General features: G+C 37.8%; 1 protein-coding gene across 3 annotated transcripts in view; it reads left to right on the top strand.

The window, feature by feature from the left end:
• The window catches only part of NAV2 (neuron navigator 2), a 245424-nt gene extending 220100 nt beyond the window's left edge, over nt 1-25324 (top strand). For all 3 annotated transcript variants that reach the window (XM_068945366.1, XM_068945365.1, XM_068945364.1), the window contains 15 exons: nt 226-337; nt 1015-1160; nt 3690-3862; nt 6613-6766; nt 7288-7447; nt 7951-8051; nt 9793-9888; nt 10310-10478; nt 12498-12733; nt 13941-14095; nt 14583-14654; nt 15140-15336; nt 15757-15875; nt 21002-21205; nt 22332-25324. In XM_068945366.1, the coding sequence (XP_068801467.1) occupies nt 226-337; nt 1015-1160; nt 3690-3862; nt 6613-6766; nt 7288-7447; nt 7951-8051; nt 9793-9888; nt 10310-10478; nt 12498-12733; nt 13941-14095; nt 14583-14654; nt 15140-15336; nt 15757-15875; nt 21002-21205; nt 22332-22457 (2220 nt within the window). In that variant the 3' untranslated portion in view covers nt 22458-25324. The remainder of the gene's footprint in view (nt 1-225; nt 338-1014; nt 1161-3689; nt 3863-6612; nt 6767-7287; nt 7448-7950; nt 8052-9792; nt 9889-10309; nt 10479-12497; nt 12734-13940; nt 14096-14582; nt 14655-15139; nt 15337-15756; nt 15876-21001; nt 21206-22331) is intronic.

Below are 25324 nucleotides of genomic sequence, written 5' to 3'. Positions count from 1 at the left end.
CAATAACCAAGCTCTTTTTTAGTCTGTTGAGGGTGTGACCCAGGTAGGTCAAACCTCATTTTCTTGTCTTTTCATGTACATGTATGTACATGTATGTATGTATGTATGTATATACACACACACTCCATAAATGCCCTACGAAGGTACCAGGGCTCAGCTTGAAAGGTGGCTTCTTGGGAGACGCTAGATTTTCAGACATATCACCAGTTTTGTTTCATGTTCAAGGATTCAGAACTGAATGAATTACGGAAGACTATCGAACTACTGAAGAAGCAAAATGCTGCTGCCCAGGCTGCCATTAATGGAGTCATCAACACACCTGAGCTCAACTGTAAAGGTGAGAAGCAAGCACTACATTTAGCAACTATGCAGTGCTCATGAGACATGAGTCCTCTTGGTAGTATCTGATGTAACTGTACCTGTCAGACATCTATTTTGTCTTGTGACCACGCTCTAGTTACTTGTTTTGGTATAATGTGGGATTTTTAAATGGGTGTCTATGTAAAAGGATAGTAAATTCTACAGAAGTAAATGAATGTGTTAAATGACTGAGAACGCATTTTAACAAAGGTTTTCCTACACTCAGTATGATCTCTCTGAATTTATTGTCAGCATTTAGTAATTCACCCCTCTAGATTCTACATGAAAAGGGAGCAAAGAAGCCCTTCTCCGTGCTATGGCACGCTGTGTAATGGCCTTATTTTCTTCAGCGTTTTCTATAATTTCATGAATGTAATTGTCCTGAATTTGACTGAATGCAGTCTTGTAATATCTCATTTTTATTACTCCCAGATTTATGCTAAGAAAGATTGCTGAAGAAAAGGTTGGAAGGAGCTGTGTCTAAAATTTTAGTCTCATCATGAGAAACAAGGATTAGTAGCACTGGTTTGAACTACGTGGTGCAAATGATTGTACGCGTGTTTATTTCCCTAAGCATTTCTTTGGGATTGAATGATTAACACAGAATATCAACTTTCTTAAATAATTTTGGCACTGCCTCCCATTAATGTTCAGGTACTGGAGCTGCTCAACCCACAGACCTGCGAATCCGAAGGCAGCACTCTTCGGATAGTGTCTCTAGTATTAACAGTGCTACCAGTCACTCCAGCGTGGGAAGCAACATAGAAAGTGATTCAAAGAAAAAGAAGAGGAAGAACTGGGTGAGTGTATTTTAACAGATTGCTTTAGGTTTATATGAAATTGTCAGAACACGCACAGTGAAATCTAGCAGATCAACTCCTCCTTCCTCCCTTCATGCAACAGGTCAGCACAAGGACTGTGCACTGTTTAAATCTTGTGTAAACTCTCTTTTGAAGACTTAATTGAGTCGTAAGTGATGTATATGCTTGTGCTGACTCTATGTAGGAATGAATTTTACCTTAGCAGCCAAAAGGCCAGTCTTAAAGCAGAAATAGCTGTTAAATATCAATTTTGGCTAAAAGTAATACGGTGTCCAACCCCTGAGGGAAAACTCCACATCTGTCATTAAAGTAAAACAAATCCATAATAAGAACATTTTTACTTTTTTTTTTTCCCCCTTTTTGGCTTATAGCGCTTTCATCTTTCAAGTGAACATGTTACACTTTGAGCTCTCTGTTTTGAAAGTTAACCATGGAGTTCTACAAGAAAAGAAAAAAAATTTTTTTTAAGAGTTTATTGTGATAGACATTTATTTCACAAGGTTTTGCAATACTTACCTTTTATTTCCAATTTTTCCTTCTTTGCTCATCATTTACTGTGTACAAGGTACCCTGTACTGGAGGAAAGGTACATCCTATTAAAACTCCATTTTGAATTAGACCATAACTGCCTTAGTGACCTTAGTCTGATTGTAGTTTGGACTAAAGTCCCTAGTTCCTATAATGTAGCCAGCAAAGCAATCTACCCCTTCCTTCCCACTGAATTTAAATCTTCCTAGATCTTTTGGGTATACAGATAAATCTGTATTGCTACAAAATGTTATTTGAACTGGGAGAAGTTTGATCTGTATTTGTACGTGATCCTCTTAGGTTTTATGAAACTCCTGTACAATAAGAAACAGTCTGAGTAGAATCTTGTTTTAATGTCATTCTTATCCCAGTGGTTCCATTTTAATATCTTGCTAGCTCCTTCATATCAGTAGTATTTCTTCTCTGCCCCTAAAATAATTGGTTAAATGGAAACGATGTCATCCCCAAGTCCTCGTCATGTTGATTGATATGTTATTTATAGACAAGGTAAATTGCTGTAACTTGTAAATTGATAGTGACTCACTCAATTTCCATGAGATAAATTTTTTGTGATCATTAAGCCTTAGTTAAGATAAATATGCTTTTTTTTATTTTTTACTCTAGCTTATGTTCTTTGTTATTGTAATCTAGCAGATCTCGTCCTACATCAGTCTGTATTTCTCATTCAACATATGACTATCTTTAAGGAAGGTTAAGGAAACATCTCTTTATTATAAAGCGGAACAAATAAGTTATGAAGACGAATAGATAAAAAGTGGATGAAACTGGATAGTAGTTTGTTGGTTTTTGAAAACAAGCACATTGTTGTAAAATGAAGAAGTTAAATCAGAATTTTATTGAGAAAATATATAAGTTGAGTTTGACTTGCACATTGTTTATTTCACAAGCACTGGTGATATCCTCAGCCAAGATCTTTTTATTATATATATAGAAAAAATGCAGCTGTCCATTCAGGGTTAAAACCAAAGATTTTCAACCATAGAAACCTTAGTCTAGTTAAAAATGAATTTCAGCTCATAATTAAACCAGACTCTCTGCAATATGTAGTTTGTGATACCGTTAAGCAGTGTTTAACTGCAGCTTTAGGATAACATCAATTTAGTCACATTGATATTCAGTTTTCTGCTTGTTTGGTAAAGGGCAGTCCCATTAAAAAGGACTTTTTAGTTGCAGGTAGGTGGAGAAGATTCAATGTCTTCCACTGGTGGAATGCCTGTTGCTGCAAAGAACAAAATATTAACTTGATTGTTAGCCAAAGATTCCTTCTGAACCATGGAGAAAATATAATTTAAATAGTTAAGACATCTGGATCTTGTCTTTCTCCAGTAGTGCAAAAATGAGTGGTTGTTTGAAGCATCCATTTCTAGAAAATGTAGGGCTCCAGTTTTATCTGGAGTATCTGTTGGTCTTTGTTGATTACAGGTCACGTTTGTCTTAGAAATCCAAAGCTTGCCTTGTCACTGGCTTTATCTGTTAAAACATGTCTTTTTTCCTTCCCTTCCCCACCCCCCTTTTGTTTGCGCTTCTTCTGGCAGGTCAATGAGGTAAGGAAGACCTACTTTAAATTATGAAATACAAAGCTAACCCACCCATTTACATAACTAACCATTTCAGCATCATTAACCTTGTCTGAGCCATGTTATGTTATAGCTGCAAGTTGCAACATTGCTATAAAACACACTGCACTGAACAGAATTTTGTGTTTGTTATACAATAGTTATCTTAAAGATAAGATAGGAGGCATTGATATCCAGTCCTATCAAGAATTTACCTGATTAATCTCATAAAATAGTTTAGGAAAAAAGCTTTTGTTTTGATTTTCTTTTACCTCTATTAAAAATACATGCGAGTATGGCTGTATTGTTTGGAATATTTGCATGTTGAAGTTTTTACTCTGTGGCTTTGCTGTCTGGTTTCCTTGTTAATGATGTCTCTACTGTTGTGGTGGTGTTTTTTCAGTTACGCAGCTCCTTCAAGCAAGCTTTTGGTAAAAAAAAATCTCCCAAGTCAGCATCTTCTCATTCAGATATTGAGGAGATGACCGATTCTTCGTTACCTTCATCACCAAAGCTGCCACACCAAAACTCAACTGTTTCAACACCATTGCTGAGAGCTTCTCATTCCAATTCTCTGTAAGTGGGTTTGTTTTTTTGTGTTTTTTTTGTTTTGTTTTTTTGCTTTTGTAGTAAGTGATTTGGAAATGCCAAATTTGGAAAACGGAGTGAAAGGAATCTCACTGCAGTGGCAGAGCAGTAGAGAAATACCATGTTTAGGAAAGTTCCTAGTTTTCCAGGACACCTCTAGGCCACTTTCCAGAATCAAGCAGTGGCAGAATGTACGCTACTCCATCCCGTCCCAGTTGGTTCCTCTGTCTAAAAATCTGAAAATCTGTATAAGCACTACAAGAGTTTGACAACTGTTGAATTACACACATTACTAAAAGCAGTTTCTCACCCATGAGGCCACAGTCGACGACACAGTGGCCCAGAAAAGATTGTCCTGCAGATCAGAGCTGGTCTATTGCCAATGGCTTGCTCCTGCTCCCAAGGGATGTTTTTATTATCTCCCAGACAGAAGCCCTGTTTTGCCAAGTGCATTGTATCTGGTAAAATCCTTAACCTTGTCTTGGTGGCATAACAATGAGCAAAGATACTACTCTCTACTTTGACTTTTCTGTAGTCTGCGTAGATTACACGCAGCAGATAGGAAAGTTGAATTTAAAGGTAAGTTGATCCCCAACCCAGTGCCTTAGCATTGCTAGGAAGCCAAAAATCACTGTGCCTTTACCATAGTATAACTTAATATATTATTAAGGTATTCTCTCAGCAGAACATTTTGTGTATGAAGAATATTTATAACCAGGGTGCAGTAATATTTATACCTTGGAGTGCAGTACTAATTGGATCTCATGCGGTTAATGGGTCAAACCAGGTTAAGTCTGGGATTTCGTTTTCTGGGTTGGCTAAAGACAGCACATACTGTACTAATCTGCAGTGATGAGTTCCTAATTAAGTAGACAGATTCAGATAAAGGTAAGAATTTACTGGGAATCAAACATCACAGTTCAGTGACACAGCTGAACTGATCTAACATCTTGCATCTGATAAATGGAGATGATCTATTCCTCCTTCCTTCTGTAGCTCCCCACACCTGTGCCTGATGCTTCCCTTGCACTGGTTCTGCTACTTATCAAGCAGTTCCACTGAGCCAGTTGAACATGATAAATTATATGAAAAATAATATGACAAAAATGTGAATATTTTTCTCCTGGGTTAGTGAATTGAATTGGCTCAGTGAAGAATCTGATGAGTTCCAGAGTTGACGTGGCAGCATGACAGCACAGCCAGGAGCAGGCTAGGGGATGAGGAATGAGAACAAAAAAAATTGCTGCTTTATGTAGTAGCAAGTTATTAGATGGGCTTATCTGTATGACCAAACCATACCCGTCTGCTTGTGTTTGTATGAGAATGAAATATAGGCTTTAAAGTCAGGACTCTTGGTTTGTTGCTTAACTCCCTTTCCATTCATGGGAAAGTCGCACACAATTGTGATGTTTCATTTTGGCCACCTATGAAATGAAGTTAAACAATTGCCTTAGAGCACTATTGAGTCTAAATTCACATTTACAGCATGCTTGGAAAACTTTGTAAAACAGATTTTCTGTCAGTTTTGTCAGTTGCTTCTTCACTTGAGTAGGATAAATGCAGAAAGTTGTCAGAGATCGCACTGTCAAACATGTAATTATCAGACGGCCTTACGAGCTTGTAGATGTCATAAAAAACTTCTAGCCTGATTTCAAATCAAATGTATTTGAATAAGTATCCAAACCTGAATTTTTGTCCATCACTTGTTTTCCTGTGAAGAGGTGAAAACAATAGCAATAGTTTTCAGCCAAATAATGGTGGTGAAATGCTAGTATCAGAGGATAATCTCCTGTGAATTTTATAAAGGTTCTCTAGTCTCTCGACCCTAACTTGATGAATTTCTGGTGACTGCAGCAAATCATATTTTAGAGCTCTAGTGCCAGGAAATTGTCAAATGATGGTCCCGTCTATCGTCAGTCAAAATATTATGTGCATACATCTCATCTTGACAAGACTCTTGAAAGCCAAAAGGCTAAACATAGACTAAGAAAAGAGCAAAAACATGAACTGAGGGAAAGACTGTGTGTGTATTTTGGCTTATGGGCTTTTTGGTGGGGAAAACATCTCTCACTAACCTGTCTTAGGCAGAGACATTTTAAATGAAGTCTCCCTCAAAGCATGCAGCTGTGTAGTTGATCTTTATGTAGATACACTTACATGTGTGTTGAAATGTTACTCATCCAGAATCTTTCCGGGGGAGGAGGGAAGAAGAACGCCACGAAAAATTTTTTAAGCATGAGTGCCTTAAAGTGAACAGGAATTTATCATGCTTGAGTAGGTGTAGAGTTCCAAAGCCCTCCAGAACATTTCAGGGAAACCCAGCTGTGCACACCTGGTGAGCTTTAAATCTTTCTGTAAACTCATCAATCTCCAACTGACTGCTGCTACTGCCTGCACACCCTTAACTTACTTAGATTTTGGCTTTAAAATATCTCCTTTATGGCAACTACCATGAAAAAAAATGAACACAATCCAATAGTGGGTGATTTCCAGAATTCTATTTGATATACTAATTAAAGAAAAATTACCTTCAGACTTATCTGTTTGACTAGTCTCTAATTTTTCCATGACTTCTTGGACACCTGATTTATCTTATCACTGATGCAATAAACCAAAACTGTTGCCTTCTTCTGCAGAATAAGATAATTTTTTTTCCTTTTACCAATAAATGCCAGTGAAATACTATATGAAAATTAACAAGTGGTCTAGTTTAACCCCTGTTTTTCAATCTTCTGCAGTATTTCTGAATGCACTGACAGTGAAGCTGAAACAGTCATGCAGCTACGCAATGAGCTAAGAGACAAGGAGATGAAGTTGACTGATATTCGTCTGGAAGCCCTTAGCTCTGCTCATCAGCTTGACCAGCTTCGGGAGGCGATGAACAGAATGCAGGTAGGAAATAACCACCCCAAATATTACAGTGTGTGTTCATGTGTTGAAGACTGGTCATCCCGCACCCTGTACAGATTTTAAAGTAAATCTGAAGTCTTGCTTGTTAGAAGTCCCATTTTGCTTTCTAACAGTGTTATGCCCAGTGCTTAGTTAAAAATCAAACTGAATGAATTTTGCCTTCCTGAACTCTGCAACTGTAATAATTTCAACCTTAGATACCTGTGGGGAGACCGTTTCATTGACTAACAGCAGTCTCTTAAACAGTTGCCGTGCTCTACCTTAAAGTGGCTGCATTTCAGTGTTTAGTAAATTCCCATGTATTCATGTTTTGTAGGATACTTTGAAAACTTTTATGGAAGGGATGTTAAAATATTTTAAGATCATGACTTTATTAAAATAAATTAAAATATTATGAAAATTGCATTTCTACTAAACTAATGTTTAATTTTCAGTTACTTTTGTTACTCTTTTTTAAGTGTATGTTTTCACTTGCCTCCTAACTACTGACTTGTCTTTTGAAGAGTGAGATTGAAAAATTAAAAGCAGAAAATGATCGGCTGAAATCTGAAAACCACGGCAGCTGTAGCAGGGCTCAGTCTCAGGTTTCCATTTCATCCTCCCCAAGACATTCGGTCGGTCTCTCTCAACACAGTTTGAACCTCACGGAGTCAACCAGTCTCGGTGAGTTTAATGAGAAAGGCGGTGGGCAGGTTTTATCCTGTACTTGGAAGATTCGGTTTGGTTAGCCATGAAAGCATGAAAATGAAAGCATGAGAATTATTAACAGCTAAGGTGTGGAAATATGTCAGAAGCTGGCAAAAAGCCTTCTCTTCGAATGTCATCGTAGGTCTGCTACACCCCAGAGCATGGTTTGTCCAATTATGAGCTCAGCTACAGAGAGCTGTGTTCAGAGCCATTTAATGGTGTACATTTCCCTGGGGGAAATGTGCAACATTGTAGGAAGGAAGATACAGAGTAACTGACTAATAATTTTCAGTGACCTTCCCTTTTTAAGAGTGATCTTCATTTTTGGTAGGGAAGTCAGTAAACCTGGTTCTCACATTTTACCTCTGGGCATAGGACGCCCAGATGTGTTTTGTTTGACTACAGTTAGAAGCATGAGTGTAAACCAAACCTTGTTGTCAAGATACAGCTGTGCAGCTGTTAATGTTTTGTGTTCACAGACATGCTGTTAGATGACACTGGTGATGGCTCTGCTCGAAAAGAAGGAGGCAGGCATGTTAAAATAGTTGTCAACTTCCAGGATGAAATGAAATGGAAGGAGGTGAGTTGTCCTGAGCTTTGAAATATAAGTGACTTTGGATTTGAATTCTCTGCCATGTTCCAATCTATTTTGCAGACTTTTATTTGCAAAACGTTTTTAAAATTTTCTCAGCAAAATAATTCGCCAGTGTACCACTACTGATAGACAAAGCGCTCACTAAGCTCTCAGTCCCTTAGAACTGCTGAATGCCAGCAACTCTGCCTCAGGTTGCCTTATGGGACTAGTCTGCAATAGGGGTTTTTTTGTTTTGTTTTGTTTTGTGTTTTACAATTTCTCACTGGTGCCCTCAGCACTGGCACTAACCAGTGTCAGTAACGTAGGATTGCTAGTCTAAACCATGTGTCAGTGGTGTAGGTGATACGTTGCAGTTTAAGCATTTTGGTATCTCTGAAAGCCAGGCCCCCTCTTCAGCTTCAAGGAAATTAACAAACTAACCTTCACCTCAGAATAGTGTATGCTTAGGATTGGTATGTTAAATGTTGCAGAAAGCCCTTGGACCCTTCTGTTATTGAAGCTTTAATACGATTTTAACTAATAATGGAAATAATCCGAAATGTAGATAAGGTGCACTGGAAACGTTAGGAGCACCTGTCTTCCGCAGGAACTGATGGATCCAAACTGGGAGATCTGTACCTTATCATTGTAGTTCAGGTTGTCCTCAGAGGTACAAGCATCATGTTCTGAATCGGTCTTCTTTCAGATGTTTTCCATTACCCAGTAATTTAAAGAATCCTAGACACTCGAATACATTTCAAGTATTGTATACTGCAGCCCACTCCATATGTGTAATGCATGCATCTGTCTACTACACAGTCTTTGCCAAGCACTGACCTTGCTATCTCGCATTGTGAGTACCTCTTCCAAAGTAAAGGTGCATTTAAGAAATAATTTGATATCCCTTGTATATGCGTGTAGTAAAGGGGTGTCAAAAACTTGAAAATCAGAAATAAAATTGTTTCAATAGATCTTCTTTCCATTACATACCAGTTTTGCATTAATAAATTACAGCCTGGAATAAGTAAATTAACAGTATGACTATTTTGCTAATTCTGTTGGACTCCACTGTATGTTCACAGTCAGTAAAGTTACCATGTGAAAATGATTCCTGATGTGGCATTGCATGTGAAGTCTTACGATGGAAATCAATTTTTCTTCAGTGACTGTTTCGTAGCAAGTGCAACTATAGAAGAATGAGTTGGATTCCAGTTTTATTTCTCTGCCTGAGAAATCAGAAACAAAATGTTCAACTAAAATGCTGTAATATACCAGATATAATGCATAAATTATAGACTTTTTAATAATTTCATTGGATTCTGTCTGCAGCAGCATTTCTAGAAATAAATAGGACAAAACTCTGTAGTGTAACACATTTGACTGAGAAGTCACAGAAAACTGAATGTGCCATGAACATTTCTCACTAGAATCTTGTTAAGAGTATTTCTTCCTTTTCGATAAGCTGTAATTCTCCTAGAAGCTTTTGAATTCTTCATAGATTGACTATTAAATACATTTTATTTAACATTTAGGTGCCGCTAAAGTATCCTTTCAATTTGTTACTCCAGCACTGTAGAACATGTTTAGTAGCAAATACAATTTTATATAGCATTCAGAGCTCACCACATAAAGTGGTAAAGACACACGACAATTTAAAAAAAAACAAACAGTATTTTAATTACCTTATGCAGGCTTGTCTGACATTATTAGGATTTATTAACTTAAATTGATGCTTGTGTGCATTCAGGATTCCAGGCCCCGCACCTTCCTCATTGGCTGCATCGGAGTCAGTGGCAAGACCAAATGGGATGTTCTAGATGGTGTTGTTAGGCGGTTGTTTAAGGTAAGTGAGTACAATGTGCTGTGAATTTGAACTCTCCCATTCAGTGTTCACAACATATTTGACAACAGGAGGCCTATACAGGGGCTCAGATATACATCATATGCATCCTGATTGGAATTTGGGTTTACATCCAAGAAGAACTGAATGTTGTTCCTCTCTGACAGCCTTGTCTCTGACAAAAACTCAGTGCGTAACTTTGGACAAGTCAGCTAACTCTGCTTTCCTTAGGTTCCCCATCTGTACATAGCAGTTACTTGCCTACTCCATATGGTCTTTGTGAGGATTAACTTGGTAGCATTTGTACAGGATTTTGACAGTACCAAGCAATACTTAGCTTGGAAGGTTTTATTGCTGTTATAGCATAGAACAGGCACAAAGATTACAATGTTGCCTAAATTTTCCTACCCCTTTTTCACCATAGGAGTATATCATTCATGTGGATCCAGTGAGTCAGCTGGGACTGAATTCAGACAGCGTTCTGGGCTATAGCATTGGAGAAATCAAACGCACAAATAGTGCAGAGACACCTGAGCTCCTGCCCTGCGGCTACCTAGTTGGAGAAAACAACACCATTTCAGTTACTATCAAAGGTAATATACTTGATCCCTCTGTCACAGTTCTCAGTAGTTACAATTTTATCAAAATCTCCTGCACCAAGAAACTCAGAGGAGTGACACCTTTTTATTGTGTTTCTTTTTGCTGCCTCTGTTGAATTTACTGGCATTGTAGCCCTTGTCTGCCGTTTGATAAAGACAGCGCTAGGCACTGCGGAGATTTAGTGTCTGTTTATAAATTCAGCAAATTTTCAACCTGTAGCACTAGAAATAATTATATACATAGCAGTTTTCTCCAGAGGTCTTAAACTGATGCCTCGAATCATGCTGGAAACGCCTCACACTGCAAGCGACACCGTAGAATTGGGACAGTACTATTCCAAATAAATAAAATCCTCAGAATCTCATTCACCTCTATGTAACAGCTATATTTGCTCTTTCCTTTATGCAGAATAAAAAAGATTAGGCTTGATTTAACTTACTTAAGAGTCTCTCCTTAGGTAAGGAAGGATCCAGAATCCATGATGTCTTAAGATCTGGATCTTCTTTGAAATAAGCTTTTTCGAAATGTATGGTTTTCAAAATTTGCATCAGTTTCATTATGTGATGCTGATGAGAATGTAATGTTTATATTTCTCCATTAAGCCCATTTGGTTTCTCAGGGAACCATTTTTACGGGACCGTAATGAAACTAGGTTTGAGGGCAAATCCTCAGCCACTGTATTTTGAATGTACATCAGCTTGCCCCAAGTTATGCCAGTGACGTACCTAGCATAGACCCACACAGAGCTATAGAGTAGCACAATACTTGTGAGCTATGCCAGACTCTGCAGCTCAAGGTCAGAGTGTGGCTGTGGCATTTAACTGAAAGTATTTTGATTTCTGAGTATTAGTGTAAGAAATCAATTACCTTGTGCAGCAAGGAGAAAGACAAAATAAGCCAGGAAGTACCTCAGTTTACTGAGGCTTGATGCAAACCCAGAGCTTTCTGCTTAATCAGAATACATTATTTAATAGTATAATCTCAATCAGAATATTACTTAAGGCCTAGCCGTATCTATAAAGCTGCAATCTCACCTTATATTTAACTTGCAGTGGCTTGACTTGTACTTTGAAGGTTCATATGCGATAACATTTTTCAATAAAAAATAAATGTATTGAATCAATTTATGGGAATCAGTTATTCACTTATACCTTTGAGATATAAAGCTGCCTATATAAATATTTAATATTCCAACCATTGGGTGCAAATCTTTCTGTCTGTGTGTGATCTGCCAACTTCCTTTTCTTTTGTTTATTTTCAAGCGTTGTGCGTTTCCCCAAGCCGATTCTGCCTAAAGTGACTGCTGATATTGCGTAAATGCTTATCAGTAGGAGTTTTATGTTAGGAGAGATAACTATCAGCATACAGAGGAGGAGTTTAATTACAAGTGTTTGGGAAAGTAGGGGGAGTTGATGACAGCTGTTTTTTCATCTACAGAATCAAAAGTAAACAGGTAAATTCTGGATAAACGTACTGCACATGACAAAATAACAGTGAAACAGATGGTTCGTGTGTGGATAATTGAATCATTTTTGTGATAACTTTTAGCCAGAAAAGGGCTTGGACACAACAGATTGTAGTTGAGTAGTTTGGAAACTGGGAAAGCTGAAATACTACAAGTTGCACACTAAGCTCACAGCCACTTCTGCTCTCCTTGTAATTGCTTTATGTATCTGCCCCGCTCCATCGTGAGAGGTGCCAGAGGCAGGGAGAGGATTTATGTCTAGAATAAGAAACAGCTTGGTTACATTAGGTCTAAATCCACTGTTTCAGAGTTACATTTTGAGGGTTTCTCGTGCTATTACTGGGTCCAGGTACATGCAGAAAAATCACATTTTTCACTTCTCTGTGGTGCCTGATCAGTTGTTTCAGCTAACTTTGATTTTGTTCAGACTTCAGTAATAGGATACTTTTCAGCATTACAACTACATAGTAAAAAAAACTTTTTAAAATGTAAGTAATTTAGAAAAAGTTAGGAATCCCCGTAAGTGAGGAATCTTTTACTTTTGCAGGTATCTGTGAGAACAGTTTGGACTGCCTGGTGTTTGAATCGCTGATCCCAAAGCCTATACTGCAGCGCTACGTCTCTCTGTTGATGGAGCATAGGCGGATTATCTTGTCTGGCCCTAGCGGCACTGGTAAAACGTACCTGGCAAATCGTCTTTCTGAGTATATGGTCCTCAGAGAGGGCAGGGAGTTGGCGGATGGAATTATTGCAACGTTCAATGTGGACCATAAATCTAGTAAGGTGAGGAAACAGAAATCATCCTTGCCCAATGAATGTTACTGTATATAAGAGATGAGAGCCTACTTCTGTTTTAGTTCATCAAAAATAGGCTAATGTTATTTTAAATTTACCTTCCTTTTACAAGCAGTGTATGGGTCTTGAAGGGAATAAGGTTTTCAAATCTGCAGTTTCACCTACTTATTGGCCTGAAATAGTAGGCTTCCAGGTGTGTATTTAAGCACCTAAAGGTGTCATGATTTTCAAGTGGCTAGGAGCCTGAGAATTCCTGAGGAACTTAACACCTGCATAAAATTCCCAGCAACCTCAGTGATCCCTGTTGCATGTGGGCTTTTTTCCAAAAACCATCAAATGCATCCTAGGCTGTCAGAGTTTCTGCAGCTGCAAGTGTCAGTAATAGTAATCTGCATATGCGGTTTCTGTAGTTACTGTTGTCCAGACACATTCCTGAGCTGGTAAGGCATGTCTCTGCTTTTTATGTACTTCTGGTTTTGCTGAATATACCTCCAGTGAATTTCTAGGTTAAAAAAAAAAAAAAAGGTATATTTGATGGCCTTAGGCAAATTTTGCTCTGGAGAAAAGAGCTGGTTAAAAGTGTGGTTGTAGCCCACTGGTATAATTTGAGACATGCTATGTAATAAATGCTTTAAAGATGGTGAGAGCATTTCAACCACACCCAGTCACCCAGCAGTAGCACTGTGAGCTCATCATTCTTTTATGTTGTTACTGAAGGCATCTAAATTTGGCTTCTGTTGAGGAGTGTTTTATTCTAGATTAATTCTGTGTGCTTTACTTAGATAGAAATACAGTTGCAAGAACCTATAACAAACCTAGCTGGAATATAAAGCAACTGTCTGGTTTAGGATATAGAGATTTGAACAAGTTCCTGAAAAGAAGGAAAAATATGTTTCAGACCTCTAAGCTTCAGATTAGAACAGCACAAATGAAAAAACATAAACCAAAACACAAAATCTTACCTCCTCGAGGGCCTTATCCCATGCAGGATTTCTAATGTAGTCTTCCAATCTTTAATATACAGAAGAGAAGGAGAACCATATTTTTGTATTTCTATGAGGAGAATGCGGACACTGGTAAGATGGCAGGTTCTCTTGCTTTAGATTTCATGACAAATACAGTAGTTCATCTTCCTCTGTCTTAACTGGCTTTACAAAGAATATGATGAAAACTCTTTTTTGTGTATGCTTTGCAGGAACTCCGTCAATACCTGTCGAACCTAGCAGACCAGTGTAATAGTGAAAATAATGCTGTGGATATGCCTCTTGTAATCATTTTGGATAATTTGCATCATGTTAGCTCCCTAGGAGAGATCTTTAATGGGCTTCTAAACTGCAAGTACCACAAATGGTAAAGAAATATTAGAACCACATTCCTAATCCCTGTACACTGCAGTCAGACAACCACAGTCCAAAATATAATCACAAAATGAACTCTGGATTAATTTGATAAAGTGAACTGAGATGGCCAGAAAAAATGTTATGGACAGCACTTCATAAACGCCTCAGAGCTTTTACTTCATCAAACTGTCAATTCTTCTATAATAAAAAAGTAGTAGAGGGTATGGGTAAACTGCATTCTTTTCATGCAAGAGATCTTCCGTACTAAAAGCCTGTTTTTAATGAAAGATTCTGTTTTGAGACTTTCATTCTGCTTTCATAATTTAATGTTCTTGTAATTTGGATTCTCAGAAAATCTGGTTTAGTATAACTGTAAACACCTACTTAGGTAAAAGAGGGTTGAATAGTCCTTATTTAATGTTATAATCTTATTAAAATGTGGGGGGTTTTCTGCAAAGTTTCCAGGTTTGATTTGCCTGTTTTCTTTTCTTTAACAGTCCATATATTATTGGCACAATGAACCAAGCCACCTCCTCAACACCTAATCTTCAACTTCACCATAATTTCAGGTACTGTTTATTCATGTTTCTCATTTATGTTTTTGAAGTGGCAAGAGTGTAAGGGCTACTGAGTCGTCTGAAGTTGTTCTTATCAGCTGAAATGGCAAGCTGAAGGAGAAATACCATTCTGTACTAGTTGTTGCCCTAACATGTGCAGCTTTACATTATGATTCTGTTATTAAAATAACTAGAGTTCATAAAACTTTTACTTTTCAGAGGTTGTTCAAGATACTATATCCTCAAACAAATTTAAAATATGATAATATGATAATAGGTGAAGCAGATATTGGATGAAAAATAAAAAGAAGCAAATCAAAACATGAAATGTTTAATCTTGTGAACTCAGAATATTTTTTGCTAGGAAAACTATATACCTGGGATAACCCATTTTGATCGTGATAATCAGCTAGAAATAATAAGCATAATTTAGCCAGAATGGTTATGTTCTCTAGTATGAAAGATAAATGACAGACATTCCCGCTGTCCTACTGTAGATGGGTGCTATGTGCTAACCACACTGAGCCAGTCAAGGGCTTTCTTGGTCGTTTCCTGAGAAGAAAGCTAATTGAAACAGAAATCAGTGGCAGGATGAGAAATGCAGAGCTGGTTAAAATCATTGATTGGATTCCCAAGGTCTGGCAACATCTGAACAAGTTCCTGGAGGCTCACAGCTCCTCTGATGTTACTATTGGTAAGTGTTTTGCCCGTTTTGACAACAAATACATTTCTGGACCAATATAAACGGGTATATTCTCTTTCCTTGTACTGCATCAGGTAAAAATGGTTTCTTTAAAACCCTACATTTAGGTTGCAATGTCCTCTCAAGAAAATTGTATGAGAAGTTTCTAAACTCTTTTTAATAGACCGCGTTAAGTCCTTGATACACACCGCGTTATGAGATCTGATTAACTGTTTTCTTCTGAAAAGCTATACTTTTACAAGTTGATTGAAAAAATTTTTAAACACTCAGGAAGAGCAATGCACCAGATAGCAACGTTTATTCTCTCATTGTGGGCTCCTTTCTCTAGAGATTTGGAAGTTGTTGTTTGAGCCTATTTTGATGCATATCATGATCATGATTTGAATGTAATGTGTGAATTCCCCTTTCTAGGTCCACGGCTCTTCCTCTCTTGTCCAATAGATGTTGATGGTTCTAGAGTTTGGTTTACCGACTTGTGGAACTACTCCATCATCCCATATCTCCTGGAGGCAGTTAGAGAAGGGCTACAGGTGAGCAGACAAACATGAAAAATCATAGATCTATCTGGTATCTATCCAAAAGGCATCTTGACTGGTATCTATCCAAAAGGCAACATAGCACTGGATAAAACTGAACAATGACAACTTTTTCTGTGGATATAACTTGGCCCACTAAATACTTAAATATCGGTTGAAATTTAGCCTAAAGAGTCAAAAATTTCAGGGGGAATTATTCTCTTCAATATGTAAGCCATTTTGAAATATGGACTGGAAGCACAAAATGTCCAGGTTAGATTTCTGAAATGTGCTTAGATGCCAAACTATTGATGTTTTTAGTGGGAGGTAGGCATATGAATATCTTGCAATAATCTGTTCCAGAAGTACACCTGAAAATTGTGCTGAGCATCTGAAAAACGCTTGCAGTCATTAACTTGCGTTATGTATGATTTTTCAACATAGATCAGGTCTTCCAACAGAGGGAGAACAAAGCCGTTTATGAAAGGAAACATATTAATGAGTGATAGGATCAATATCAGTGACGCTTTGATTATTTCTCAATTTATAGGATGAATTTTTGATTGGATTCCTTCATAATTCTTTCGGAGCCTGTAGTGACGACATCATTAATTGCCTGTACTTAGTGTGTCTGTGTGACTATAAAAAATACATGTTGGAATTAGGACGAGGGTTCAACATGAGACTGTTACTGACTTGCTAGGCAACTGTGGAAAAAATGACCAAAGGTCACTCATGCTTCAGTTCTCTGTTCGCAGAATAAGCATGGCAGCACATATTTTAAAGGTAGTTTGGAGACAGCACAATCAAAAATCAGTAAATTCTGGGAATTGTATACATGAAATTATTTTTAATAAAGCTTTTTCTGCGAAAAAACTCAACTCCCTCTATTTTCATAACATGGACAGCCAGGACAGAGGGCAATCTGAAGCTTTCCCCTTGCAGCATCTGTTAGTAAGATGGGCTCATTTTAAAGTTATTTTTTTTAGTAGAGCTGAATGCAAGGTCACACACACAGAAACAAAAGGTAAATCACAGCTGAGAGTCTGGAAAAAAAAAAAAAGTCTGGAAAAGGGCTAAAAAACGAATGGAGAATAAATAGTTAATTTTGGCAATGCATTGGAAGCTTGTGTTTTGGTAAGGGACAAATTCCATTCTGAGGGCATAATCTATGATTATATCTCATAAAGATAGGAAGAGGATAGTACTTCTGTATGTGAAAAGACTCACTAGAGAGTGGAATTAAAACTTATAATGTCAGCATTTCAGAAAGGTTGTTGAAAAAGTGAAAAGTGTTCAGAAAAAAGCAATAAGTATTGTCTAAGATACAGAAAACATTGTTTGAGAAAGATGAGAAGATCAAACTATTCAGTTTATTCAAAAGGAAACTAAAATGTGACTTGGTCTTACAGGAGATTCTGCTGTAGTGTTGGAGTTTTTATTAGTAAGAATAATTAACTGTTTTCCCTCAAATACATTTCTGTCTGAGGTCTTTCTGAAACAGAAATAAGTCAAAGAAGTTATGGGCTATATGGAAAGATTATTGGATAGAATAGTTCCTTCATCTTTATGAAGAATAGTCCTTTCTGTTTTGATACTTCTTAGGAACTCAGCGTTACAGTATTCTTCAGAATAACTTACCGTTATGATATGTGAAAAAGTATTAAAGTATCCTTTTCTGTTAAAAAATACTGGGATTTTGGTTGGCTTTGCCTTTTTTGTTGTGTTTCTTTCTGTGCAGTACTCGCTCTGTATTAGAGATTCTGCTCTTGTCTGCATCAGAGTAGTTGGCAGAAAATGGAGAAGGAATGAAGACACAGCAGTCTGCGTACTTGAAAAGGGAAGGATTTTATGTTGTCTGGTTAAGAAGAACCTTATGTTTTGCTTGCTAATTCTACAGCGGGAATTTATACAATTTAACAGAGAGTGAGAGAGGACAGCCCTTTCACAGCAAACTGAGCTTTTACTAGTGGCTCCTCAGAACTCTACTGAATAGGTGAATTCTTCAAGTTTTGACCCAATTTTCTGGAAACCATATTAACCATTTGAATTTCATCAGTGCCTTGAGGCCTCATTTTCTTTGAGATGATTGTGGTAGGCACTTAGACATAAAGAACGTGATAGGTCCTAAAGTAGAACACGGATAAAAGAACTTCACTAAAATAGAACAGAAAACTGCTTGGACCTTTTTTTTAACATCCAGAAGAGGGAAAATGCAAAGTAGAACCACTTTACTTAAAACTTCTTTATGGGGCACCTTTAAAGGAAGGTAATGGGAGCCAGTAATCTCTTTGCCCTAAAACGAGGGAACAGACAGATTGTGACTTTGTTTCCTTCTGAAACGAAGAAAGCTGATATTCACAGTGATGCTGGAGCTCTTGACATTGTGCTTTGAGGCTCTCACATCAGTAGGTGTAGAAAGCACTGAAACATTAAAAATGAAGAGAAAGAATAGCAATTATTAAAACCATCTGCTTGCTTCCGTATTTTGCCTACTATCTGCATCTTTCTTTTGATTACTTGAATGGTGTGCATTCTAAGTCTAAGGATTTCAGCTTCTCAATTTTTGCTTTTGATTCTCTTTCTACTCTGATCCTGTTTCCCCAAATATCACTAATAAGTTGCATTTAAATAATTCCTCAGTTTACTCCAGAACTCTTCTTTTGCTGAGTCTGTGGATAAGAATATGTCTTCAGTCCTCAAAGAGTAGCCAGGGTTCTGCTAATTAACAAGCTGTGCTAGAAATGTGTGTTTCATTTTGGGTTTTTCCTGTCCCCCACACCCACAAAGGCCCCTTTGAGAATGTATCTTCCCATATGAAACTGCCTGCCAGAAAGGAAGGGTGGACTGCTGATTTCACTCTGATCTCTGTGGATCTAAACTGTACTATTTTTATATTTCTGTTTCTCATTCAGAGAATGATTTTGGGTCAAAGACAAGTGAGCCAAATGGATCCTTACAATAATTGCTCCCGTTGGAGCTGCTGAGTTTTCTGTTCTTCAAAACAGGGATGTAAAAATTACAAGGTTATATAAAACCCTTGTTCTTCGCACTTGTATGGATCGAGAATGCAGCACCAGCAAAAAGGGGACCCAGGGTCCCTGTGGCTTCCTGCCACCTTCACTCACACTCTCATGCTTTTTCTTTGGTGCTTGGAGAACCAACCTGGGGGATTCTTACCTCCTAGTATTATACGCCTTTTTGCTCTAGAAAACATGCCTGTGAAAGGGATACACAGAAGTGGTTGCTGCGGAAGGGAATAGTAAGTTAGTAATTCAGTTTTTCAGCTGCTGAAGTTACGTGATTCTTTCGTATATTGAAGTGGGAATTCTACTGATTAGCTAATTTTCAGAAGTGAGGTAGGAACACATGGACCTTCTAGGTAGCAAGGACTGTGTGAAAAATATAAAATTATCTCTGGTTAACAACTGTCATGTATTGTTCATAAATTCGGGAACAAGATTAAGAAGATTAAGAAGATCCGGATTACCACTGCCAGAAGACATTATGTTGGGGAAATAATACACTGCAGCTCAAGGGTTATGAAGAATATTTCCTTTGTGAGAGAAGCTGTTTCAGGTTGCCTAGCACCACCTGCTGGACAAACGTGCTCTGTGCTATGACTGCTGGGGTTCTGTTTCAGAATAAAGCAGATGCTGGTATTTAGGGAAATGTAATGCTTCGTGATTTCTGCGTGGCATTTGACTACAGAGTTTGCATTCACATCCACTATCCAATTTTTACTTAAACTTAAGTTTCATGCAACTCTTACAGAAAAGCTCTAGCAGAGCATAAATAAAAGACTGCATTTAGCCTGTGTATTTTAACACAATCATTAGTTTTCAAAGGGTTAGGCTGTGAACTGCATGAAAAAATTCATAGTGAAAGGTATTACTATTGTGTAATACTGCTTAGGAATCTTTGTCACAGTGCCGTTCTGACAGCACTTGCCAGATGCATATCTGTGGAAACTCTCTGCTGCTGTGCGGAAAAATCAGCTTTGGATTCTTGAACCACGCATCTCACTGAAGTCAGTCCTTTGCATGCTGTTCAGATGCAGCGTTCTGGGGGCTTGTTTGGACTGGAAAAAGTAGTTAGCCTCTGAGGTGCAAGAATGTTCCAATGATATATGCCAATGTAAAGAACAGCACTGGTAAGCTCAAAAGTTTGCGCTAGCTTTCCCTGTTTGGCAGCGGGGAGGATAATAAAATGGGTGCCAAAAGAAAAAAGGAAAAAATGATGAAGAAGGTGAGGTAGTCTTAGATCCTTCAAAGAGCTGAAAGTTTCCTTGTTGTACCCCTGCTTTTTCCCACTGTGCGTTGTGCAGGAAAGTGAGAGTTCTCTGAATGCAGGTGATAAAATGCCAGTGAGGAAGTCCAATTCCTGAAAGTTGTTTGGCTCAGAAATTCGCAAAGCAGAAGTGAAAACTTGAAAATTGCTTGAAGTTGTGCTTCTACTTTTGAACGTCATGGGGCATTAAAAGGAATTTTTTTTACCTAATTATGGCAAACCTATCTGAATAGACCAAGGAGTAGAATGAGTCGGGACTCAGCAACTCAGTCTTCAAAACAGAAAATGTCTTTGAAGTAGGGCATACCTACTTAAAATAGGAACATGAACATAGCCAAATTCTTCTGGCACTTTTCTTGGTTGAGTACGAAGAAATTCCCCTGTGTTGAAAAACCTTTGCTATGACATTCATCATTATTGCTTGATGACAGGTATCACCTTTCCTCCTATGTAATTTCACAGTGATAGCAAAATTAGGTAAGCCAGCTGCTGTTGCAAAGCAGATAGGAATGTTAATGGCCTCTAGTGTGTGTTTACCTTGTTTAATTAGGAAAAAAGCCCAAAACTTTCTGAAGTGAGGTTATTTTCAGGTTTCTTTTTCTTTAAGTGTTGTCAAGGGCACTGTATTTGCGAAGGAGGTGGTCAGCCTCTTCCAAGTCACTTGCCGTTAAAAATAGCTGGAACTCTGTGTGTCATTTGGATAGTGAAAATCTCATTCACTTTTCTTCAAGCCTGCTTGAAAGCTTTTTCTGCAATGGAAGAATCATGGCACCTTCATTTGGTTACATAAACACTGAATGAAATGGTAGACTAACAGCAATGATTTAAAAGATGCCTTTGTACTTTTCTAGCTGTATGGGAGGAGAGCTCCCTGGGAGGATCCTGCCAAATGGGTAATGGACACTTATCCCTGGGCAGCCACCCCACAGCACCATGAGTGGCCTCCTCTACTACAGCTGAGGCCTGAAGATGTGGGGTTTGATGGCTACTCAATGTCAAGGGAAGGCTCAACCAGCAAACAAGTTCCAGTGAGTGATGCTGAGGGAGATCCTTTGGTAAGTTCTCATTTTTTAAACAGTAGAACTGATTAGTTTTCCTTGTTAGTAGGGATTAAAAACAGGAATAAAATAGTAAAGTACAAGCTGAGAAGCATTTCAGAGTTTTAGAATGAGAAGGAAACCTTTCTCAGGAAGTCATAAAGTCAGCCCATGGAATGTGTGTTGGCACAGAAAGCCCATAAAGTTTTGTAAGAAACAGTGGCAGAAGCTTTACAGATTCATTTTTAAGGATATGAGCTGAGTGACTGGCAAAGTGTATAATAAACTTAATTTCTACATTGTGGAATTCGATAGGTACATCTGCACCTCTCTGCTGTATGTGTGCATAATGCAGTTTGCGAAATGGATGATTTAACTACACATACTTGAATAACATAGTGGACCCATTTGATTTAGCTTGTTTTGCCACAGTTGCAAAATAGACATATTGCTTCAAATGATTCTTTGAACTGTTTTCGTTCTTCTCAAATGAAAATTAGATTTCCATTGCATAGATGAAGTAGTGCTCTCCGTGACTGGGGTCTAATTTATAAATCAGAAAGTATGTATAAAGAAATATTAACAGGTATTTGTATAGAATATATACTTGGAGCTAGAAGGTAGCACTTCTGAATGGGAGGCAGTTACTGAAACTGTTGTGCAAGCTATGAATGAATGCCCTGAAACTGTTATTTTGAGGTGTACATTTTTCTGGACAATTGGGAGTACTGTATAAGTGTGTTACAGGTTTCACTAGCTCATGTATATATACACAAATATCAAGCTATGTGATAGCACATTCACATAGGCCTCCTTTAACTGTTGTGTACCTATTTCCGTAAGTCAGAGCAAGATAGTGGAAAGATGCTTGCAGGGTCCTGTGGAGTACAGCTGTGGACAGCATCGATCTTCTCACTTTCACCTTCACTGGAATAACAAACAATTGATGGCTAACTTGCATGCTGCTGTGACATGTTTTACATGTAATACCTCATTTCATATAATCAGTAGTAATTACCCCAGCTATCTTCTCCCTTACCTTGGTTACACAGTGGCAATGTGAGTGCCACTGTGACTTTTATATGGAGTGGATATCCCTTCCGCCTCAGAATACAAATAATCCTGAACTTCTGTGCTTTTGTAGATGAACATGCTAATGAGACTGCAAGAAGCAGCCAACTACTCAAGTCCCCAGAGTTACGACAGTGACTCTAACAGCAACAGCCATCATGATGACATCCTTGATTCATCTCTGGAGTCAACATTGTGATCTTCATCAGATAGAAATAAGTTGTTTCTATTATTGCTGTCCCACTTTGCAAGAATCCTAATAACAAACTCATGAAAAGAACATGTTCCTGGGCTGGGCTGGGCTGGTATCTCAGTATTAGAGCTGCAAGAACAACAAGACACTTTTTTGAGTCAGTCTTGAACCTGGGTGCAGGCAACCCAAACAACCTTTGTATTGTTTTTCTTTTTACAATAAGAACTGCACTATTCCTTTGGTTTTTTTCTGTTTAGTTGCTGTAAGCTCTCATGCCTAAGATACTGAAGACAGTAAAAATAATCATCATTTTAAAAGAAAAAAAGTAAAAGGAGGGGGGAACTTCACAGCTATGAAGCAAATAGCTTTGTGCCATGTACTGTTCAGGCAGAGAAGGGAGAGGAAGTTTTTGCCTATGCTGCTTCTGACCAAACGCATTTAGGTGAGGGCTGGACTTTTACCGATCAGCTTTGTAGATTAAACTCAGCTTTTTATAGTTCTGGTGCTATAACAATATTACTTGCCTTGGTAATAATATTCCATGAAAGGCAAAGCTGCAAAACAGGGAAGTTTGAAAAAATATAAAAAAGAGGTGAAAAGAAAAAGCGCTGCTCTCCTTGCCAGTCTGAGACCTTGGCTTGCTTTCATTATGTGTTTATAAAGATATACATATATATAAATAGGAATATATATAAATATATTTACAGTCTGAACAAATCAGGTTTTTTCAAACACTGTGTAACAAACAATCCTTCTAAACGTTAAAGATCAGGTAGCCCTTTGATATTCTGGGCCTAATTCTCCTCCCATTTGCATCCATGTAACTCAATTGACTTCAGTGGTGTTAATGCGTGATTTGCAGTGATGAGAGTGACTTTGACACCTCCGCCGGAGTCAGTGGAAGGGCCGTGGCCCTGCAGTCCTACAGCTGAGATGGAGCTGAGGCAGCGTGCAGGCACGATAGGCCCTGCTCACGGAGGGATTAGTCAGACTTTCAGTTTTTAAATTCTTGCCATGAAATGTTACAGCTGTTTTCAGAAAACTTTTTTTTGGAGGTCAGAGTTTTTGTTCTGATCAGCACAACTATAAATGGGTTAATTATAACTCAGCTCTGTGACAGTTCCAGTGCTACACTGGTGACAACACTTACTTCCATGACTCTTCTTCTTAACTGCAGAAAATAGTATTTTAACAGTATCTAGGTCTGAAAAAAAGGAGGGAAGGTACTGTGTCTGTAAAAGTCTTAGCTGGGCCATGCTCTTGAGTTTTGGCAGAGCTGTGAACCTGCTTTTGTTTCTCCTCCTCTCTGAACGCACACACCTACACTATCAGTGTTAAGGCTTGTACTTCTGTTGAGGAACAAGAACACCTCACAAAATTTGCACTTTCCTTTTTTATGGAAGCAGATACTCACAACCCCATCACCACAAAGTCAGCTGTCTCAGGCTGTACCTCAGCAAGAATTTCAGTCCTCAATATTAATTTGTACTAGCCTTTCCAGCTATCTTTTGGTGCTGAATTTTAAAGCGATGCCTTATTTTGTACTAATTGTGTTGATTAAATTAGTGCTGTATATTATGGGATTTTATTTAAATAAACAAACAGGGCTAAAGTCATCTCTTGGAATATCGTAAGTTGCTGTGAATATTGTTTATATGAGATACTAGAATTTGTTTAAATGTGACAAAAAAAGGAGGGAAATGAGAAAACTTTTCAGGTTCATATCAATCCGCAGCTAATAGATCACTGAAGAGCTATTTTATCCATGCAGGGGAGAAAAAGCTTTTCAACAACAATAAATGCCGACATTAACAAATTACAGGAATATGCTAGGTTTTTTCAATGTACAGAAAGAAAACTTACTACAAACACTTTTTTTAAGAGCTTGTTAATCCTTGTGGGTTTAAAGTAATGTAACAGACAAGTTCATGCTTCTGTGACTCAGTGAGAGGATAGTTTTATTATACCTCATGGCTTTCGGTGACATGACTGTACTTATTTTGTCTTACTGAGCTGGTCTTGAATCTGCTCCTGTTACAACTTTTAAGTGCTGATTACTTTTTTTTTAAAGAAAAATATTGTAAAAGAAAAATTAAAGTATTTTAATGATGGGGGTGGGGGGGAAGAGCTTGGTGTAGTTACTGTTATAAGCTTATGAACACTATTCAATTATTTCATTGAATGAAATACCGAGGATTACTCAGCCGATGTTCCTAGTCCAGTTCCAGTTCTTGGTACTGTAAAAAATGGGATAAATCTGTATGGAATCAAATACACAGCATGCTGATGATGATTTAAAGAGAGGTTAATTTTTTTCAGCAGTCTTGACAATTCTGCTTCCCAGCACTGACTTTACCTGCTACTACTGTGAATCTGGGTACCTAATCCTCCAACTGAATCCATGCAGACAGAGCATGTGCCTGTAAAAAATCCAGTTGCAGGGCTAGGGCTTTAAATGGACTTAATATCCTAGAAAATTTCTAAGCTAACCTTTAACTGAGTCCTATAAGACATGTCTAAAATGGTGTTTTATTTGTGGCGAATGGTTTTTTTTTTTTTTTCTCATTTTTAATCCTGTGCTTAAGCTCAGGAAAAAAAAACTGTTGATCTATTACTTTTGTATTGACACTAGTTTGGATTACAGTAAGTAGGAGAAGCAATTTTGAGTAGGCTAGTCATTTTAAGCATCACAATATTCAGTGTCTTTTCTGAAACTTCGGGAAGCAGGGTTACCTGTTGTGCACGTTTCTTACTTTTTTTTTTAAATCAAGACTTTTCATAACTTAAGTCTTTCTTTAAGTGGCTTTGTTCTCATTTAAGGCTTTTTCAAAATGCTTCCTTTTTTGCCTTTTTTTCCTACAAAGTTGGCTTGT

This window comes from Struthio camelus, chromosome 5 (genome assembly GCF_040807025.1).
Source record: "Struthio camelus isolate bStrCam1 chromosome 5, bStrCam1.hap1, whole genome shotgun sequence".
NCBI classification, from domain to species: domain Eukaryota; kingdom Metazoa; phylum Chordata; class Aves; order Struthioniformes; family Struthionidae; genus Struthio; species Struthio camelus.
The sequence above is the reverse complement of the archived record's forward strand: the minus strand, read 5'-3'. Positions and strand labels throughout refer to the sequence as shown.